This window comes from Schistocerca nitens, chromosome 10 (genome assembly GCF_023898315.1).
Source record: "Schistocerca nitens isolate TAMUIC-IGC-003100 chromosome 10, iqSchNite1.1, whole genome shotgun sequence".
NCBI classification, from domain to species: Eukaryota; Metazoa; Arthropoda; class Insecta; order Orthoptera; family Acrididae; genus Schistocerca; species Schistocerca nitens.
The window spans coordinates 160,881,240-160,897,980 of NC_064623.1; the positions used below are offsets into that span (position 1 = coordinate 160,881,240).

Consider the following 16,741-nt stretch of genomic DNA (forward strand, 5'->3'; position numbering starts at 1 on the left):
TCGCGTTGGTCGAGATCCAATGGCTGTTAGCAGAATATGGAATCGGTGGCTTCAGGAGGGTAATACGGAACGCCGTGCTGGATCCCAATGTTGTAGACTGGCAAGACAGCCAACCCACTATGACAGGAAGCCGAAAGGCACGCGTTTAAGCTCACGCAGGCTGGCGTGAGGTCTGGAAAAGTTAAAGTAATTGAGACTAGCAAATAAAGTACGTAGCTGCTGGAATACTTAACTTTAATCCATAATTGGTGAACATCGCTCTTGACGGTACATGCATCACAAGATAATCACCTTTATAATCTGCCATTGCAGATGCAAGTGATAAAGGCGCCTTGCTAGGTCGTAGCAAATGACGAAGCTGAAGGCTATTCTAACTATCGTCTCGCCAAATGAGAGCGTAATTTGTCAGTGAACCATCGCTAGCAAAGTCGGCTGTACAACTGGGGCGAGTGCTAGGAAGTCTCTCTAGACCTGCCGTGTGGCGGCGCTCCGTCTGCAATCACTGATAGTGGCGACACGCGGGTCCGACGTATACTACCGGACCGCGGCCGATTTAAAGGATACCACCTAGCAAGTGTGGTGTCTGGCGGTGACACCACACCCGACGGCCTCAATCACTAGCAGTCGAGATGACAGCCATCTTATCAGCATGTCTGTAACGGATCGTGCAGCCACGTCTCGATCCCTGTGTCAACAGATGGGGACGTTTGCAAGACAACAATGATCTGCACGAACAGTTCGACGACGTTTACAGCAGCATGTACTTTCAGCTCGAAGACCATGGCTGTGGTTACGGTTGACACTGCATCACAGACAGGAGCGCCTGCGATGGTGTACTCAAAGACGAAGCTGGGTGCACGAATGGCAAAACGTCATTTGTTCGGATGAATCCAGGTTCTGTTTACAGCATCATGATGGTCGCATCCGTGTTTGGCGACAGCGCGGTGAACGCTTTTTGGATGCGTGTATTCGTCATCGCCATACTGGCGTATCATCCGGCGTGATGGTATGGGGTGCCATTGGTTACACTTCTCGGTCACCTCTTCCACATTGACGGCACTCTGAACAGTGGACGTTACATTTCAGATGTGTTACGACCCGTGGCTCTACTCTTCATTTGATCCCTGTGAAACCCTACATTTCAGCAGGATAATGCATGACCGCATATTGCAGTTCCTGTACGGGCCTTTCTGGATACAGAAAATGTTCGACTGCTGCCCTGGCCAGCACATTCTCCAGATCTCTCACCAACGGAAAACGTCTGGTCAATGGTGGCCGAGCAACTAGCCTTTCACAATACGCCAGTCACTACTCTTGAATAACTGTGGTATCGCGTTGAAGCTGCATGGGCGGCTGTTCCTGTACACGGCATCCAAGCTCTGTTTGACTCAATGCCCAGGCGTATGAAGGCCGTTATTACTGCCAGAGGTGGTTGTTCTGGTTACTGATTTCTCAGGATCTATGCACCCAAATTGCGTGAAAATGTAGTTCTAGTATAATATATTTGTCCAATGAATACCCGTTTACCATCTGCATTTCTTCTTGGTGAAGCAATTTTAATGGCCAGTAGTGTACATCTTGTGGCATTATGGGCAGGGCCTCCAAGCAGCTCGGGATTTGGAGATCCAGCTCATCAAATGGACATAATAATAATCATCTTCACCTCAAGCATAAGGGTTGCTTTTGCCTGTTACGATACCCATCGCTTCCTCGATCTTCCTTGAGTTCTTCATCTAATTGACTTAAATTTTCTTATCTTGTCGCCATGGAAGTGTTTAAACTCAGAAGAGTGTTCCTGGAGCCATTTTGTAGCTATTCTGGACTTGTGGGGAGTCGCATTGTTCTGCTGGAATTTCCCAAGTCCGTCGGAATGCACACTGGACATGAATGTATGCAGGTGATCAGACAGGATGCTTACGTACGTGTCACCTGTCAGAGTCGTATCTGGATGTATTGAGGGTGTCATATCACTACTCTCCACGCTGTTACAGAGCCTCCATCAGCTGCTGACATGCAGGGTCCATGGATTCATGAGGTTCATCCACTCGATACAATCTGAAACGAGGCTCGTCCGACCACGCAACATTTTTCCAGTCATCAACCGTCCAATGTCAGTGTTGACGGGCCCAGGTGAGGCGTACGGCTTTGTGTTGTGCAGTCATCAAGGGTACCCATATCGATGATGTTTCGTTTAATGGTTCGCACGCCCAGCATTGACATCTGCAGCAATTTGTGGAAGGGTTGCCCATCTGTCGCGTTGAACGATTCTCATCAGTCGTCGTTGGTCCCATTGTTGCAGGATATTTTTCCGGCCGCAGCGATGTCAGAGATTTGATGTTTTACCTGATTTCTGATATTCAAGGTAGACTCGTGAAATGGTCGGAAAATCCACACTTCATCCCTACCTCGGAGATGCTGTGTCCCATCGCTCGTGCGGCGACTGTAACACCACGTTCACTTAAACCTTTATAATCTGCCATTGCAGCAGCAGTAACAGATCTAAACACTGCGCCAGACACTTCCTGTCTTATATAGGCGTTGCCGACAAGCGCCGTATTCTGCCTGTTTACATATCTGTGTATCTGAATACGCATGCCTGTACCAGTTTCTTTGGCGCTTCAGTTTATTTTCTTGAATTTTATTGAGGATGTTAAAGATATTAAGCTCTTCCCTAATTTATCCGAGTTTCTAAACCTGTCGGCTCTTGTGCATCCTTTCACTACTGTTAGAAACCTCATCTCCGTTGCTTGTACGCGACTTTCTTGACTTTTACTTACAGTCAACAATTCTCTTCCATAAATAAGCAATGCAGCTGCCATTGTCTTATATAATTTTATTCTTGTTTCTTACCTCGTTGTATATTTTATACTATATGTTTATTGTTCCAGATATATTCCTAAGCTTAACTTCCTCTTTCTGTGACATCAATATCTAAATAATTAAAATGTTTGACCTGATCTATTGTTCTATTGTTAATCAAAATTATCTTTGAAAACCACTGATTTCGTGTCCTTTTCTGAAATCAACAAATTATACTCTTCACAAACCTAATCTAATAAATGTATTCCCATGTGCAAGTCAGTTTCTAGAATTTTACACTATTGTTTAGGTTGTGAGACATGATGTTGTGCTTTGTGCAGCACCATATTTAAGTACTGTAATTTTAAAAGTATTAAAAATTGTATTCATTTGCAGAATCTTATGGAGTCTAAAATTCTACATATTTTTGCTGCTAGTTATATAGCATATGGACTGTTAAGCTATAGTTTGTTGATTGTGCACCATCTTGTTTCTTGAAACGGGAATAGGTCTTATACCACGAACCATGTTATGTAAGAGGCGATTGAAGAGTTCCCACTCGAAAGCCATAGTCCAGAATTAGTATGTGAATCAGATATCGCCATGAGCACTGAGGCAGTCCCATAAACATACCAGATTGATGGCAACGAGTATGGTGAATCGCTGTGGACTGCAGCATGAAGAAGCCCGAGAATGCGAAAAAAAAATTTTTTTTCCGTTTTAACTCCCCTTAAATCGCGACCAGCACGGAACTTGGTACACCATTTTTGTAGACATTCTGTCACATACATGTTCTTGATTCTCCGATGGATCTCTACGGCAGCCAAGAAAAGAATTACAGCACATTTGTTCTTGTTAGATTTATGTGGTAATAACGTCGCCATAGTTCATGATGCAGCATTTACCACACACATATCCGAAAGAATCGACTGCCATACCAATCCGTTTCCTAGACGTTGGTGCTTATATACCCGCACCGGAGCTGCTCGACAGATGCGCATACGGCGGAGAAACGCCCTCAAACGCAAATTTTTTCATCACCCCTTAAATGTGAAAATGAGCAGAGTTTCTTTTTCCAAAAATTTTACCTCCTTTGAACAAAGAAATTTGTGTTAGCTGACAACAGGTTCTATTTCAGTATGTAACTAACTTGCAACGGTTTTTTTAATACTACTACTTAATTTGAACTCACTGGCTTATGGTATGCAGTGGGGTAATTATGGAACAGGTGGATTATTGAATACAGCATCAGACAAAGGTGTATTTATTCCTAGGTAGATGGTCATGTTGCACTTTGGATCAGTTTTTCACATGTTTGAAAACCCCCTCTTTCAGAGCAGTTTGTGTAAAGTTACAGAAACATTGGAGCAAACATACGTGAATGCTGTTATTTCCGAATAGGCCTCGTACATACGAGAAAGGCCACCTACACCCGATAAGTAAAGAAAGAATACAGAGTAAGTTTGTCGTTCAGAAATGATATCTGAACGTTGCTGTTTTTGAGAAACTCATTTCCAAAAGACTAGATACCATCGTCATATACACTCCTGGAAATGGAAAAAAGAACACATTGACACCGGTGTGTCCCACCATACTTGCTCCGGACACTGCGAGAGGGCTGTACAAGCAATGATCACACGCACGGCAAGAGCGGACACACCAGGAACCGCGGTGTTGGCCGTCGAATGGCGCTAGCTGCGCAGCATTTGTGCACCGCCGCCGTCAGTGTCAGCCAGTTTGCCGTGGCATACGCAGCTCCATCGCAGTCTTTAACACTGGTAGCATGCCGCGACAGCGTGGACGTGAACCGTATGTGCAGTTGACGGACTTTGAGCGAGGGCGTATAGTGGGCATGCGGGAGGCCGGGTGGACGTACCGCCGAATTGCTCAAGACGTGGGGCGTGAGGTCTCCACAGTACATCGATGTTGTCGCCAGTGGTCGGCGGAAGGTGCACGTGCCCGTCGACCTGGGACCGGACCGCAGCGACGCACGGATGCACGCCAAGACCGTAGGATCCTACGCAGTGCCGTAGGGGACCGCACCGCCACTTCCCAGCAAATTAGGGACACTGTTGCTCCTGGGGTATCGGCGAGGACCATTCGCAACCGTCTCCATGAAGCTGGGCTACGGTCCCGCACACCGTTAGGCCGTCTTCCGCTCACGCCCCAACATCGTGCAGCCCGCCTCCAGTGGTGTCGCGACAGGCGTGAATGGAGGGACGAATGGAGACGTGTCGTCTTCAGCGATGAGAGTCGCTTCTGCCTTGGTGCCAATGATGGTCGTATGCGTGTTTGGCGCCATGCAGGTGAGCGCCACAATCAGGACTGCATACGACCGAGGCACACAGGGCCAACACCCGGCATCATGGTGTGGGGAGCGATCTCCTACACTGGCCGTACACCACCGGTGATCGTCGAGGGGACACTGAATAGTGCACGGTACATCCAAACCGTCATCGAACCCATCGTTCTACCATTCCTAGACCGGCAAGGGAACTTGCTGTTCCAACAGGACAATGCACGTCCGCATGTATCCCGTGCCACCCAACGTGCTCTAGAAGGTGTAAGTCAACTACCCTGGCCAGCAAGATCTCCGGATCTGTCCCCCATTGAGCATGTTTGGGACTGGATGAAGCGTCGTCTCACGCGGTCTGCACGTCCAGCACGAACGCTGGTCCAACTGAGGCGCCAGGTGGAAATGGCATGGCAAGCCGTTCCACAGGACTACATCCAGCATCTCTACGATCGTCTCCATGGGAGAATAGCAGCCTGCATTGCTGCGAAAGGTGGATATACACTGTACTAGTGCCGACATTGTGCATGCTCTGTTGCCTGTTTCTATGTGCCTGTGGTTCTGTCAGTGTGATCATGTGATGTATCTGACCCCAGGAATGTGTCAATAAAGTTTCCCCTTCCTGGGACAATGAATTCACGGTGTTCTTATTTCAATTTCCAGGAGTGTATATGCTTTGATATATTGTCTTTACGAAACAGTGATTTCATTTTGCATGTTATTTCACAGCTCTATGTGTATACCATTTCATCTTGTAGTTTTCCATCCTCTGAACATTGTAAGTGCACTGTTAATGATAACGGTTTTAATGAATAATAAATTCAATATTTAACAAGCTTTCACCTTTCAAAGGCATTTATTCAACAGTAAGCACTCTGGTGAATGACTGTCTGGAACATAATACACTGACGTGTAGTCTACACACAAATCTTAATTTCCAGTCATGCAATTTTTGTTTAGAATTGTGGACAGAAACATCACAAAGACTACCACCAAACCCTAACAAATTGTAATTGACTAGATGTCAAATGATATTCATAGACCAAAATACCAACCTACAGTCACCACTATTAACAATAGTATTAACAACTCTGTTCTGCACCTTTCAGCAACAACAGTCCACCTCCATGAACTTGATTCATGATTCTGCATATAAAGCAAGTTGGAAATCCTCTTCATAGGATTTCTTCATACAGTTTGTGCTATTGTAAATTTAGTTACAAACGCAATATACACTCCTGGAAATTGAAATAAGAACACCGTGAATTCATTGTCCCAGGAAGGGGAAACTTTATTGACACATTCCTGGGGTCAGATACATCACATGATCACACTGACAGAACCACAGGCACATAGACACAGGCAACAGAGCATGCACAATGTCGGCACTAGTACAGTGTATATCCACCTTTCGCAGCAATGCAGGCTGCTATTCTCCCATGGAGACGATCGTAGAGATGCTGGATGTAGTCCTGTGGAACGGCTTGCCATGCCATTTCCACCTGGCGCCTCAGTTGGACCAGCGTTCGTGCTGGACGTGCAGACCGAGTGAAACGACGCTTCATCCAGTCCCAAACATGCTCAATGGGGGACAGATCCGGAGATCTTGCTGGCCAGGGTAGTTGACTTACACCTTCTAGAGCACGTTGGGTGGCACGGGATACATGCGGACGTGCATTGTCCTGTTGGAACAGCAAGTTCCCTTGCCGGTCTAGGAATGGTAGAACGATGGGTTCGATGACGGTTTGGATGTACCGTGCACTATTCAGTGTCCCCTCGACGATCACCAGTGGTGTACGGCCAGTGTAGGAGATCGCTCCCCACACCATGATGCCGGGTGTTGGCCCTGTGTGCCTCGGTCGTATGCAGTCCTGATTGTGGCGCTCACCTGCACGGCGCCAAACACGCATACGACCATCATTGGCACCAAGGCAGAAGCGACTCTCATCGCTGAAGACGACACTTCTCCATTCGTCCCTCCATTCACGCCTGTCGCGACAGCACTGGAGGCGGGCTGCACGATGTTGGGGCGTGAGCGGAAGACGGCCTAACGGTGTGCGGGACCGTAGCCCAGCTTCATGGAGACGGTTGCGAATGGTCCTCGCCGATACCCCAGGAGCAACAGTGTCCCTAATTTGCTGGGAAGTGGCGGTGCGGTCCCCTACGGCACTGCGTAGGATCCTACGGTCTTGGCGTGCATCCGTGCGTCGCTGCGGTCCGGTCCCAGGTCGACGGGCACGTGCACCTTCCGCCGACCACTGGCGACAACATCGATGTACTGTGGAGACCTCACGCCCCACGTGTTGAGCAATTCGGCGGTACGTCCACCCGGCCTCCCGCATGCCCACTATACACCCTCGCTCAAAGTCCGTCAACTGCACATACGGTTCACGACCACGCTGTCGCGGCATGCTACCAGTGTTAAAGACTGCGATGGAGCTCCGTATGCCACGGCAAACTGGCTGACACTGACGGCGGCGGTGCACAAATGCTGCGCAGCTAGCGCCATTCGACGGCCAACACCGCGGTTCCTGGTGTGTCCGCTGTGCCGTGCGTGTGATCATTGCTTGTACAGCCCTCTCGCAGTGTCCGGAGCAAGTATGGTGGGTCTGACACACCGGTGTCAATGTGTTCTTTTTTCCATTTCCAGGAGGGTAGTTGCCATTCATATTGTATCCCATAGCCATTCTTATGCATTCATAAGTATTAACCGTGTCTTCTCTTTCTGAAGTGAAATTTAAGTAGTATTCACTATTAAACTTAAATTCAAGCAGTATTCATTATTAAACTTTTATTTGAGCAATGAAACTTTTAAGTTTAAATAATTTCAGAACTATTGTATACTGGGTAAACTCAGACACATTGCAATAATTAGTAAGCTTAATGTTTATGGTCAGTGTAGGTCAGTTAACCAGCGAAGAGTCAAAATTTTTTGGAGTAAATGCAATTTTAAATCAAAATTTTTCAGCAAATCAATACAACAGGAATGAACGAAACTGCTTCAATAATTAGAATTCGGAAAAACTATTCCGTGAAGTATTTTAGCATCTACTAGATTTTATGGTCTGAAAAGAAGAAAAGAAAGGCATTTGTTTACGTTCGTTTACGCTAGGAGTAGCTTTAAAGGTAGCGCTGCCGCTCCACTGCATTACACGTCAAGGTGGCATGGCCCTTTGCTGCTAGCTGTAATCATTATTTACGTAAGAACTGGAAGACTGGTTGATGTGTTGTTTGTAGATAACATATTTGTACAGACTAAAATCACGAATGTAAAAAGTAAATAAGGATTTAACATTTATGAATTTTTTTTTCAGTGCTGCTTCAGATGCGTTGGACTGTGCAGTAGCTATTGTCGATGGTGACTGCACAATTGCGGAAGGGTCTGATGTCTTTGACGCCTGGATCAGCGGCCTTCGCAATGTATACAAGACCTTCTGCACAGCTGAGAAACAGCTGCTAAGAGGTGAGTAAGCAACGAGAAGAGGTACAGTTATGCTTGACATCACAAGATGCGATCATGTGAAAGCAAATGTGTTGACGAGAAAAGGTAATGAGTAACTTTTCACAGAAGTAAGTGGTTCACTTCATAAGGAAGCGCAGGTAAGTTCAGTAAATTTCAAAAGTAACTGTGAGCCACCATTGATTCTACGCAGTCCTTTTGATCACCAATTTAATGTCAGCACAAAGCTTCAGTCTCTAAACAGAGCCAAGGAAAAGATATCTCGCCTTTCATGCAGGATGCATAGTTTATAAAACAGCTTGAAGTTGATGTTCATAGGGATAACGCATATACTGATAGCCTCGCACAGAAGGTAATGTGTAAAAGACTTCCAAAACCTGGATTTGAGGAATAAGGTGACAAATGAATGGAGTGTTGATGTAAGTTAATTACAGCACATAATAAGACGTTCAATTTGTCCTTCTGCACTTTGTTTTTGAGGTAAATTTTCAGCATTACATACTTCCTTATTACATTATTGTTTTCAGGATTTATTTTTATGAAAGACAATTCTTTTGTTCGTACTATAGAAGAATATAAATCTGAACAAAATGACCCACAGTGTAAATACGATTTTTATGATATTATTGTAAGTTTTCTCCAAAGATGTAATGTTTTTATGTACTTGAAGCATTATTTCGAGTATAGCACAATTAATTTTCTCCGCAACATATGATGATGCAAGCTAATATAATAAATAAAAATGAAGTACAATCTCCGTGAGAAATGGTCGTCTATATATAGAAACCAGTAACCAATCCCACCATAACTAGTCTGGCACTACCTCGCTAACGCTTACCATCATGTGATAATAAGAAAGTACTGTGGTTTTAGTATATGACTACTAGCAATGAACCTACCACCTATGCTCTTTCATGCTCATTGGTTTAGTTTCAAAATTGTCAGGGATGTCGTAAGGAACAAAAGCAAACTAATTCCAAGTTTGCAGGGTGGATTGTAATGAACCTTAAAGAACTTCTATGTTCATACACCTTTGAAATTACGTGTGTTTCACAGTCATGTATTATCTTAACAAACGTCAATATGTAAAGTAACATAGTTCATTCATTTATCCATCATGTCACGCAGACCTCATGAAGATGGAACCTTCCAAAATATAAGTCAAGGTTACAGGAAATTTGGATGTTATGGGATACCAGTACAATCGAAAAATAACGCCCAAAAAGCAAGCAAAACACTGCATTCAAATTTCTATTTATTTTACTTTGAAAACTTTTTCGTCACACAAGGGACACTCAGCAGGTCTTCCAGCACAAGATAGTGCGAAGTCCATTTCAGATGATACATTAGAAAGGAAGGATTAATCATTGCCACTTGAGTCACCCTTTGAAGTAAACAGTGATTTTTCGAAGAGATCCTGTTTCTTCTTTTGATGTGAGGAATCTGGTTTTTTGCATTTTGTTTTCAGCATTAGAGGCTTGTTGGTTCTGGGGTGGGCTTAGCTCTATTTGACCTGTGATTGGCTTAGTATGCAGAATAGTTTAAAATATAGATGGTGTTTCAGTTTTTCTACCGTTGTTCGATACCTTATTCTTCGGTGGCAGTGTCAATGTCTCCAAGGGAAGATCCAAAGTTTTCAGTGAAGAACGTGTTGGTGTACAATAATACTTACCTGAAGATGAACAAGAAACAATTGCATCAGAACACTTCGATGTACCATATATCACTACATGGCAGCTTGGAAAAGCGTCCTTTCTGCTGCTAAAGAAAAAGTTAATAATTAGAAACCGGCCCATGCACAATAACTAGTATTCCTCGAATACGCATCACACTTAATCACAATGTCTAAAACAAACATACACTCCTGGAAATGGAAAAAAGAACACATTGACACCGGTGTGTCAGACCCACCATACTTGCTCCGGACACTGCGAGAGGGCTGTACAAGCAATGATCACACGCACGGCACAGCGGACACACCAGGAACCGCGGTGTTGGCCGTCGAATGGCGCTAGCTGCGCAGCATTTGTGCACCGCCGCCGTCAGTGTCAGCCAGTTTGCCGTGGCATACGGAGCTCCATCGCAGTCTTTAACACTGGTAGCATGCCGCGACAGCGTGGACGTGAACCGTATGTGCAGTTGACGGACTTTGAGCGAGGGCGTATAGTGGGCATGCGGGAGGCCGGGTGGACGTACCGCCGAATTGCTCAAGACGTGGGGCGTGAGGTCTCCACAGTACATCGATGTTGTCGCCAGTGGTCGGCGGAAGGTGCACGTGCCCGTCGACCTGGGACCGGACCGCAGCGACGCACGGATGCACGCCAAGACCGTAGGATCCTACGCAGTGCCGTAGGGGACCGCACCGCCACTTCCCAGCAAATTAGGGACACTGTTGCTCCTGGGGTATCGGCGAGGACCATTCGCAACCGTCTCCATGAAGCTGGGCTACGGTCCCGCACACCGTTAGGCCGTCTTCCGCTCACGCCCCAACATCGTGCAGCCCGCCTCCAGTGGTGTCGCGACAGGCGTGAATGGAGGGACGAATGGAGACGTGTCGTCTTCAGCGAAGAGAGTCGCTTCTGCCTTGGTGCCAATGATGGTCGTATGCGTGTTTGGCGCCGTGCAGGTGAGCGCCACAATCAGGACTGCATACGACCGAGGCACACAGGGCCAACACCCGGCATCATGGTGTGGGGAGCGATCTCCTACACTGGCCGTACACCACTGGTGATCGTCGAGGGGACACTGAATAGTGCACGGTACATCCAAACCGTCATCGAACCCATCGTTCTACCATTCCCAGACCGGCAAGGGAACGTGCTGTTCCAACAGGACAATGCACGTCCGCATGTATCTCGTGCCACCCAACGTGCTCTAGAAGGTGTAAGTCAACTACCCTGGCCAGCAAGATCTCCGGATCTGTCCCCCATTGAGCATGTTTGGGACTGGATGAAGCGTCGTCTCACGCGGTCTGCACGTCCAGCACGAACGCTGGTCCAACTGAGGCGCCAGGTGGAAATGGCATGGCAAGCCGTTCCACAGGACTACATCCAGCATCTCTACGATCGTCTCCATGGGAGAATAGCAGCCTGCATTGCTGCGAAAGGTGGATATACACTGTACTAGTGCCGACATTGTGCATGCTCTGTTGCCTGTGTCTATGTGCCTGTGGTTCTGTCAGTGTGATCATGTGATGTATCTGACCCCAGGAATGTGTCAATAAAGTTTCCCCTTCCTGGGACAATGAATTCACGGTGTTCTTATTTCAGTTTCCAGGAGTGTATATTAGCTCACGAAATTTTTTTTTAAAACTTAGCCGCTGAAGTTTTACGAAACTGAAACACAAACCTTTTAACAGGGAACAACACATTGGTGGCCGATGATAGACACTGCAGAAGAAGGGATCTTTCAAAAGTAGTGAAAGAGTCAAACCTTTTAACAGGGAACAACACATTGGTGGCCGATGATAGACACTGCACAACAAGGGATCTTTCAAAAGTAGTGAAAGAGTCATCTGTACCTAACAGTGCAGAAATAGTGATATTGCATATCGCCAGACTATTCCGTGATAGCCGCATCTCCTCTACACTGAAATACTCAATGGAGTACACTGCATTTACAGTAATCGCTTAACAGTATTTGTACTTAGGCCAGCTAAATGTAATGAAGTAGATTAATGGCAAAGGCATTATTATGAAATAAAGATGCTGTTTCATCAGTTACACTATATAACTACAGTTCATCTTCTATTTTTAGCTTAATATTTATGTGATTACACCAGTATTTTTCGAAGAAAATGTTAACACACATCTGCAAATACAGTGTCTAATTTACAGTGTGCTACCGATCATCACATTAAGATAAAGTGAACACTTACACTTGCCATGTGGTTAAAAGAAGATTTCAATACTTGACTCTAGATAATTAGACAGTTTGTTGAATTAATTTCCTCTGAGACATGGACTGAATTTAATTTTGAATTGGTAGTCATTCTCAATTTCTTGGATATGCTTGTTAGGTGTTCATTTAATGTCCTTGCACCAGAGCATATAATTTCTTTCTGGACCCAAGACAAAGAGGCAAAGTTTCTGCTGAAATCTGTGTCTCGTATTGTTGTTGAATGAACCACAGTTCAGCTGAATCTGAAAAAAAGAAAAAAAAAACACACACATTAAGGAGTAAAGAAACCGGGAAGTGAATTTAAGAATTGCAATATCCCTGAATAGGTGCATCTCAAGATGTGCAGTTATCTACTTCAAAAATGCTCTTTCAGAATCAAAACTTTGTTTACTTTAAGTGTCTTGCCTCATAAAGTTATTCCATATGACAACAAGAATTTTGATTATGCAGGGGAAACGGGCACATGATCTCTGCACCTACAGGAAAAGGCAGGAGCTTCGGTAAAATACTCTCAAAACGACTTCACCATTAGTTTATCTATGTATTAACTTCATTAAACTTGATACGATTGTAACTAAGTTTTTATTGGTCCTGTAACTTACCATTTGTACACTATGTACTTCCATTTATTTATTTATTTACTCTAAATAAAACTCTTTTTCAGTACATACATCGTGCACGAGATGTTGAATGGAAAATCTTTTCGCATGTTAGTTTAACAATTTTTTATAACAAATTTGAAACCATATAATGAATAGGCCAGTTAAAAATTTGAATAATAGTTTGGTTTACGTACACTGTACACTTACAACTTATTTGTGCAATTAATACATTGGATTACGTTTTTTTATGCACAAGGTACAGTCAGACTGTGTAAAAGCAGTTTTACAGCAGAGAGGACGTCACAGATTTTTAAAAGTATATATTTTATGAAGATATTTTATATTTCTGGGTAATATACATTTTCGCTCCTGCGTGATATATACCTTTTTGACACAATGTGGTGTTGCCATAAATAACATGTATGTCGTTATTACCTGGTATCGTGAACTTTTAGTTTTCAGTAAAAACGTTTTCCTTCTTTGGTCTGCTTCTTTGACATTCGGTGATCAAAGTAGATGTCACATATTTTCGAAACTTTTTAACTGACCTTTGTCATCCAGAAACACGTTATCTTACCAATACATTGGCTTGTTTGAAATATAAGTCTAGCGAGACTAGTCCACGTTGCTGCAGTGAGGGAGGAATATGTGTCACTTGTAAACATTGCAATATTTGTGCCGTGTATCTTCATGAGAGTTGTGTTGCTTCAGGATGGTTCGGACAACAATAACTTACATTCAGAGGCTTCATATAGTCTCTGTAATGGAGCACGGAATGACACACATGGACATCACAGCGAATGTCGTTGTGAATGAAAGTAATCTCTAGAATATGGAACAAGTGTCTAACAATAGAATCAGCACAGTAATGACCGCAGAAGAAAAAAGAAAAGGTGTGCATGGCCGATTTCTGCATATAACAGCAAGCAGACACTCCAGTACACACCTTGTGCCAAAAAATGGGCGAATGACTGTTGTGAAGTATTGGAACGACACCTTTGCACGCGCTGTGGCTCTGTTTGGTGAACGTATTGCAGCGGGATCCACACTGGTGGACGACAGTGCACGCTCCTATCATCACAATCTGGTGATTACATTCCTAGAGGAGCATAGAAATAGTCGTACGAAATGGCACCCATATTCTCCAGATCTGAACTGCATTGTAAATGCACGTGCCATGCAAGACAAGCCAAACGTCCTGTCCATAGAGGCTACTATGGAGAAACGAAGCAATACCTGCAGGTCTATCTAGACAATTTGGTAACAAGAATGCCCAACTCCATTAAAAACTGTCTTCAGTTAAGAGTGTGGTTAACAAGTTCATAAGAAATATGTTATGCAAGATGACCGGTTGATGAAATTGTAGTGCCTGCAGGGGAATATTTTGTAAGTTTTTTTCTTTTTATGTGTTTATGGAGTGGAATGTGTTCGTGTGGCTAGAAAAAAACCGGACTAGTACTGGTGAAACAATAAAACGAATGCAATAGGGCTGAAAGTCGCGTGGCCTGTCAAGTGACTCTCGCTCCGCCTACTGCTCGAGTTTCATCTGCCTCCTGCACTCAGTCTGCCCGTGGCGTGTGTTTTAAGTAGTTGACGTTTTGTCTGTGCGTCGGAAAATGTTGAGTGTACAGAAAGAACAGCGTGTTGACATCAAATTTTGTTTCAAACTAGGAAAATCTGCAAGTGAAACGTTTGTAATCTTACAACAAGTGTACAGCGATGATTGTTTATCGCGAACACAAGTGTTTGAGTGGTTTAAACGATTTAAAGATGGCCGCGAAGACACCAGTGATGACACTCGCACTGGCAGACATCAAAGGGATTGTGCACATTGATTGGGTACCAGAGGGACAAACAGTGAATCAGCATTACTACATTAGCGTCCTGGCTACCCTACGTGAGCGAGTACGGAGAAAACGGAACGATTTGTGGAGAAAAAAGTCATGGATCCTTCACCAAGACAATGCCCCAGCTCACAGTGCGTTGTCAGTGAAGACGTTTTTGGCAAAACACAACATTCCCATCTTAGATCATCCACCCTACTCACCTGATTTGGCCCCCTGTGACTTTTTTCTTTTCCCTAAAGTCAAGTCAGCTTTGAAAGGAGACTGTTGAAGCAGTAAAAGAAAAAGCGACGGAAGTAATGTATGGACTTACCGAAAATGATCTGCAGCATTGCTATGAACAGTGGAAAATTCATATGGAGCGGTGTAGAGACCGAGGAGGAGAGTACATTGAAGGAGATAACATGAAATTGTAAATAATTGTAAAAAAATGTTTTTTCCAGCATCAGTCCGGTTTTTTTGTAGCCGCACCTCTTATATATAATGGTATAAATTATACTTAATACTACGTAACACCCAATGATTCACAATAAATAATAGTTTAAGGCACATAATGCCACAAAAAACATAATGATTTATGATACCACATATTAAAAAATACAATTTTGTGTGACATTATAATTTTTACTGTACATGATTGGCACACTATAACTGTTTTGGCTAGTGCTAGTTCACCTCCCCTTAATATGAAATATAAAATTAATCATTCACAGGGTGAACAACAGATGGTAGCTCACTGTCTACTCACATACTTTGCTGCACCACAGAATTCTTCTTCCATCAGAAATTGTTTTAGAGTTGCAAGGGAAGTCTTCTCAGTTTTGACGCTTTGTAATTCTCTTGGTTATGTTTGTATTAATTTGATACTCACATATTAAGACCCTCTTTGAAAAACCTTAAACCATTGTAAAAGGCACCACAACTATCTTCTGTTCCTTGTCTTTAAGGACCAGTGTATAGAGAAGTGAAACAGGGCTGTGACCTTAGATAAGACATAGTTGCTTTGCACTTGTCCAAGAGAGTTGCTCCTTCTGACATCGTGACTGCATGACTGCCTGTTTCGGACACAGAAAGAAAACTTCCACATTAATTGCTACTGCTAAAATTTTTGACCAAATTAAAAAAAGACAGGAGAGCTATTTTTCTCTGCAGATTATTAGCAGTACTTTCTACATGCAACGTTTCCGTGCGCACTGAAAAGTCACTTTCATGAGGATGAAATCAACTGCCATCAGAAAAATCAGAAAACTCACTGCTCCTTCAGTTTCCACAGTTACCATTTCACACCTACTGTTTTTTTTTGTAACAGAGAGAGAGAGAGAGAGCGAGAGAGATGGTGAGAAATATGGGCTGTAATGTTGGTACAGAAGGAAAATGGAGCAGAAGATGGCAGAAAAGGAATTTGTTAGGAAACATTAGTGTGAAGGGGACACGTAGTAGGCTGACTAATGGAAACATTCCAGAGGCTTTTGATGTCAGAGCATATGAGGCAGGCGCATTTTCCTCGTGTGTAGAGCGGGAGGGGGGAGGATAGTTTGCTAAGAAACATTCACAATGCAGCAGGTACTGCAGCAACTGTTTTAGCCATTTGTGTTATTGTGTGTATGATGTTCAGCATTCAGTTGCTCGTTAGTGCTGGCTGTTCATGTGAGTTCACAGCTGATTAGTTGCCATACCCCTACAAAAAAGGCCGCTAATATAAATGTACAGAGAATGCTATGAGCTGTTTGTATAATTTGCTGGCCATTAAAATTACCAATACCATGGCAGAGGCATGCAGTATGTTTCAAACTGATTTGTGCTGTATTATACAGGGTGTTACAAAAAGGTACGGCCAACCTTT

General features: G+C 44.0%; 1 protein-coding gene across 1 annotated transcript in view; it reads left to right on the top strand.

Annotated features, from left to right (window-relative positions):
* Nucleotides 1–16,741, top strand: part of LOC126210151 (uncharacterized) — a 74,804-nt gene that overhangs the window by 34,471 nt on the left and 23,592 nt on the right. Inside the window, exon 3 of the mRNA XM_049939301.1 lies at nucleotides 8,407–8,555. Coding sequence (XP_049795258.1) covers nucleotides 8,407–8,555 — 149 coding nt within the window. The remainder of the gene's footprint in view (nucleotides 1–8,406; nucleotides 8,556–16,741) is intronic.